The sequence below is a fragment of the Corvus brachyrhynchos genome, unplaced genomic scaffold, assembly GCF_000691975.1.
Source record: "Corvus brachyrhynchos isolate BGI_N302 unplaced genomic scaffold, ASM69197v1 scaffold17, whole genome shotgun sequence".
Lineage (NCBI taxonomy): Eukaryota > Metazoa > Chordata > Aves > Passeriformes > Corvidae > Corvus > Corvus brachyrhynchos.
Genome location: NW_008240046.1, coordinates 2,918,865 through 2,924,664, shown reverse-complemented (window position 1 = coordinate 2,924,664; position 5,800 = coordinate 2,918,865). Strand labels below are relative to the sequence as shown.

Here is a 5,800-nt window from a genome sequence, read left to right as displayed (position 1 = left end):
TATTTTTTTTAGATTATTTCCTCTGCTTCCTGAATCATTGAAATATTAAATCATGAATGTGTTACGGTATGCAAACCCAGAAAGGTAGGTTGTAGTGTGGCAGTTCTGTATTTAGATCTCAGCTATGGTGGAATTTCTGACCAACATTATACAGAAATAAAGAGAGACTGGTTTATGTCTTTGCCAGGACAATAACCCTGTGTTTGGGCATTCAGTACCAAAGTCACTGCTCTGTTTTAATTTTAAAAAAAACCAAACCAAACCCGACTCAGTGTTTCCATGTTCACTGTTTAACCCAATCACAACACTGCTGGAGCAGGAGAGAGATTATTTTTCCATTCCCGTTAAAGGGACATTAAACTAAGACAAGTAGTACTTTTATAAACCAGCCTTGATAAGAGCCTGACAGCTAAATTGATATAGCAAAATGCACAAAAAATTACAATAATGCATATAGACTTAGATCATTATTAAGTTCAGATAGGAAGGTGTTTGAATTTCTTGTTCAAAGGAAGTACTTATTTTCATGTTAATTTAATGAAGATAGAAAGTCAGTGAAAAGATTAATTTTTCTCCTGTATTTCAAAGCATAAAAACACAAAGTTCAATAATAATAGAGTAGTAGGGCTATCACAGTAATGTTGTATGTGGAAAATACATTTGGAGAAAAGCAAATGCCATTTCACAAGCTGTCAGTAGATGGCACAAACATTTATATAAAAATTTGGGCGTTCCTAAGTGTTGTTACTCAACAGGATAGAGTTACGGGAAGTTTTCTTTTTGTGTTCTCCTGAGAACATTTTCTGCTTTTTTGGAGAGCAGGGATTTCTGGTGAGAAAGTTTTCATTTTCTTGACTTTATGCTGTTGCTAGTTAGCTAGAATTGTCTTATATTCTGCATCTTATTTGAAAATGAGCCTTGTTTTCCATAGCAGGGGTATGATGTTCTTTCGAGTGTATGGGTAAGCAATGATGTTGCTTGTGTTGTTGTTCTGTTGTAAGTTGCTTGTGTTCAGAACATTTATCCAAAGAAACTGTCAAAATAGCAGTCTCTTTTTATTAGCCCTACACCCATAGTTAAGGGGGGCAGAGTGATGGCAATAGTTTTTTACAGTTCATGAATGGGTCTAACTTAATCATATGTTTCATCCTTGTGAAAGGCATGTTTGTAACACTATTTTTTTTTGCTGTTCTGGTAACTTGTGAAGTGCATGCCTTAATACTGAACTGTCTTAGCTAAATATATTCTGTATATTTCTTGTGTGGAAGTTTCGTCAGATAATACCAATTTTATATTGGAAAAACTCTTAAAACCTCAATTTTTGTCTCTCCCCTCACTCTTTAAACAACAGGACACTTTCTAGCTATGCTCTTGGCTTGCCTACCCTCCTCAAGAATTGCTTTTCTTGATTAAGCTTTTTTTATCAAGTTTGAAGACATGAGGATACTTCTGAATTAAAAACGATATGACTATAAAGGATAACTTCTACAGTATTAGCCCCCAAATCACAGGTTATGTGTTATAAAAGTTTTACTTGTGTTGCTTCATAGGATATTCTAAAGAAAGTTTGAAGGCACTCAGAAATAATTTGACTGAATGCTAGGATATATGAATGGGAAAGAAAACAAAACACATGGAGAAGAATCATACCCTTTTTGCATCCAGTCCATGGATACTGCTGAAATTTTATCCCATGAAGGAATAATGATTTAAAGGTAGATTTTTTTCAGATTCCTCTTGAAGCTACATAAACACATTAGTAGAGTTGCCCAAACAATCAGAAGAACGGGAGTGAGGATGCCCAAATGCCTTTTGAGGGCAGTGATGCATATAATTTTTCCAAATGAAAATTTGGAAAAAGGCTGGAAAAGTTCTGCCATATTACCCCACTATTTCTAGTTGATTGCCAACCTTAGTTTCACGCATTCTTTACGAAAGTACTCAGTGGACTTTTCTTTTTATTTTTCTTTTTTTTTTTTTTTTTGTATTATTAGATCAAGTGGAACGTGTATTTTGCACCCAGTAATTCTGAGAAAGCTTGTGGAATGGTTGATGGTGCAGAGAATGTAGTCCTTGAAGCTGTAAATCAGTCCCACAGGTGATAGCTACTGTCTCATTGTGGAGTCATTGGAAATATAAACTCACAGTTTAGCCACTTCAATAGCAAAGGAAACTTGAAGGCCAGTGCAATCGTTGGTAAGTACTATGGGAAGCTTCAAGCAACACTATGATTTAAAATTAATGGGAGGGAAGGGAAAAGAAGAGGAAATAAAAAGATACTAGAAATCTGGAAAACAACTTTAAATAAGATTTACACATGTAAAAGTGTTAACCAAGTTCTTACCAGTTCCTGTTTTAGAGGGGCGGTCCAATGGATTTATGCAATACCTAAAAGGAGATTTAAGACAGTGTTCGCAATGGCTGACTTAAACAAAGGGAAGCTGGCTACCCTAAACTCCTACATTCAGAAAGAAAAAGTGACCTCTAATAAGGAAAACCGAAGCTAACACACAGTTATGATTTTTTTTCCTCTAAACTGTTTAAATAAAACTCTCTTTCACAACAGAGATGTTTGAAGTCAATGTACTTAGATCAGGGCTGGATTTTGTGTAAAGAGGTTCTACAACTGATATATTTTTGTGTAGCCTGCACATATTCCCAGTGTGTGTCTGGTGTTCTCTGTGTATGCCTGACAAACCAGACATGTGACCACCCCACTTTCAGAGTCTTAAATTCAGGAAATGCTCAAGCTCAGACAAGAAGTAAACTCTTCTGTGGACTTCCCCAAGGCATAAATAGAGATTGTTCTACCCTTACCCCAGTTTCCCCAGTTAAAAGAAGCACTGATGATCCAATCTCAGCTGCTTAAAGGCATTCAGCTTTTGATTCAGGCTCTTGAACCTCCATCCTGTGTTTCAGACCAAGTGTTACAGTCAAAAGTCCATTTTTAAATAAAGTCTCCGAGTCCAGTTCACATCCCTTAAGAGAGAATCTGAGGAGAGGATGACTGTGCTGACCTCAATTATTGTACTTTCTAGTCAAAGTATATTACACAGTTTAGGAAGCCTTCATAATACACTGAATCACAGCAGTAATTCTGTAAGCAGCAAATTTTAGACACCTATGAAATCAGACATGTTTTGTAAAAAACCGACTCATTGTATGTTAAATACACCATATTTACCAAATAAAAATTTCAGTGGTGTTCTGTTAATAAAGAATGTCTCTTCTGAATGATTGTAGGTACCTTCATTGCTTTTTGAATCAAAAGGAGAAATGAGACATTGGAACCTTAAAAAAATCTCTCTCTCTGATGGTTCCTGCACAGCTGCTTAATGATACAATCTGCTTTTTGCTTGTGTTTCTTTGTTTTCCAGCAGGATTAGAACAAAGATGGACTGTTAAGAAAAGTATTGAGCATCTTCAAGGAAACAGAAAGCAGTGTGACACAAAATATGAGCTTTCTCAGAAACTTTTTTCTTTACAAGTGTCTGTTTGCATTAACTTTTTGGAACCACATCAGCCTGTCTGTGGAAGAGGAACTCTTCACATCTGCTTCTAACAATTTTCCAGAAGATGGTTCTAACCAAGAAGTCAAGTGCCCGGCACTCGCATGTACAAATAGCTCTCAGTCCAAAGCTAGTTCTGATTGGGTTGTGATACAAAATACTACAGAAAGCCTGTCACTGTCAGAAATCACAAAGTACAATGTAGAAAAATTGGTAACTTTATTATCTAATTTCAGACAAGGATCCAGGTTACAAAATCTGACACTGACAAATGTGTCAGTGGAATGGAATTCTCTTATGAAAATTTTTCAGACTGTATGGCACTCATCCATTGAATACTTCAATATTAACAGTGTAACACAACTGTCAGAAATTGAAAGTTATGACTTTGACTATTCAGGTACCTCTATGAAAGCACTGACAGCGAAGAAAATTCTAATCACAGACTTATACTTCGTACAGGATGACCTATACAGAATATTTGCAGATATGAATATTGCAGACATGTCAATAATTGATTCAGATATGATTCATATGCTTTGTCCTTCATCTGAGAGTCACTTTAGATACCTAAATTTTTTAAAGAATGATTTAACAGATTTACTTTTTCAAAACTGTGACAACCTGCTTCAGCTGGAGACATTAATCTTGCAGAAGAACAAATTTGAGAGCCTTCCCAAGGTAAGCTTCATGACCAGCCGTATGAAATCACTGAAACATCTGGACATGAGCAGCAACCTGCTGCGCCACAGTGGTGCTGCCACGCAGTGCCAGTGGGCTGAGTCTCTGACAGAGTTGGACCTGTCCTCCAATCAGTTGGCGGATGCTGTGTTTGAGTGCTTGCCAGTCAACGTCAGAAAACTCGGCCTACAAAACAATCAGATCAGCAGTGTCCCCAGGGGGGTGGCGGAGCTGAAATCCTTGGAAGAGCTGAACCTGGCATCGAACAGGCTGGCTGACCTGCCAGGGTGCAGTGACTTTCCATCCCTGCAGTTCCTGAACATCGAGATGAATTCGATCCTCACCCCATCTGCTGACTTCTTCCGGAGCTGCCCAAGGGTCAGGGAGCTGCAGGCCGGGCACAACCCATTCAAGTGTTCGTGTGAGCTGCAAGCCTTTATCCGCCTGGAGAGGCAGTCCGGGGGGAAGCTGTTTGGCTGGTGCCTTTCTGTGCATCTACCTGGATGTGCCGTGGTACGTGCGGATGACGTGGCAGTGGACGCAGACGAAGCGCAGAGCTTGGCACAACCCCACCAGAGATCCGGGAACCGTTCTGCAGTTCCACGCGTTCATTTCCTACAGCGAGCGCGATTCGCTGTGGGTGAAGAACGAGCTGATCCCGAACCTGGAGAAGGGGGAGGGCTGCGTACAACTGTGCCAGCACGAGAGAAACTTTATCCCCGGCAAGAGCATTGTGGAGAACATCATTAACTGCATTGAGAAGAGCTACAAGTCGATCTTTGTGTTGTCTCCCAACTTTGTGCAGAGTGAGTGGTGTCACTATGAGCTGTACTTTGCCCATCACAAGTTATTCAGTGAGAATTCCAACAGCTTAATCCTCATTTTACTGGAGCCAATCCCTCCGTACCTTATCCCTGCCAGGTATCACAAGCTGAAAGCTCTCATGGCAAAGCGCACCTACCTGGAGTGGCCGAAGGAGAGGAGCAAGCATGCCCTTTTCTGGGCTAACCTGAGGGCAGCTATTAGCATTAATCTGCCAACAGCTGATGAAAACTAGTGTGGGGAAACAGATTAAGAATCTTTCCAATGGGGTTTCGTTTGTTTTTTCTTAATGATGCAATAAATATGATTTCCTTTCACTGCCAATGTAGTTAACTTTTTGTTACACATTCTTGATTCTAACTAGTTGTCTGTGTCGCCTCCTGTCTTGGGGTGACTTGAAGTTGTATTCCCTATCGCTGCACTATGCCCAGGAATTAGTATATATACACCTTTCTATGCTTTTAAACTGAGCCTGAGCAGAGAGAGAAAAAGAAACCTCAAGGACACAGACAGAGATAACACACTCTCGTTCTCTGCATTTTTTTTTGGCTTCTGCGTTCTGCTGCTGGGGGAGAGGAGCAGAGATGCACCCTGCTTGCTTGTTCAGCCATCTTTCTGGTTCTTTTCCCCTCCAGAGAGTTGAACTTTGTTTTTTCCCTGGAATTTTGGATTTTTCCCTTTCTCTGCTGGATTGTTTTCAACATCAGAACACGCGTCGGGACTGTTCTCCACCAAGGGCCCTGGGCCCTGGCCCCTGGAGGAGGGGGCCCACCCCATCCCATCTCGAA

The 5,800-nt window shown here is 40.0% G+C and overlaps 1 protein-coding gene across 1 annotated transcript; it reads left to right on the top strand.

Moving 5' to 3' along the window:
• The first annotated feature begins 728 nt into the window (after positions 1-728).
• On the top strand, positions 729-5,345 carry LOC103622428 (toll-like receptor 6). Its single transcript, XM_008641370.2, is given in 5 exon segments — positions 729-831; positions 1,551-1,715; positions 1,995-2,196; positions 3,378-4,670; positions 4,672-5,345. Coding segments are annotated over 2 exon segments (1,791 nt in total). The 5' UTR covers positions 729-831; positions 1,551-1,715; positions 1,995-2,196; positions 3,378-3,455; the 3' UTR covers positions 5,248-5,345.
• The last annotated feature ends 455 nt before the right edge of the window (positions 5,346-5,800 follow it).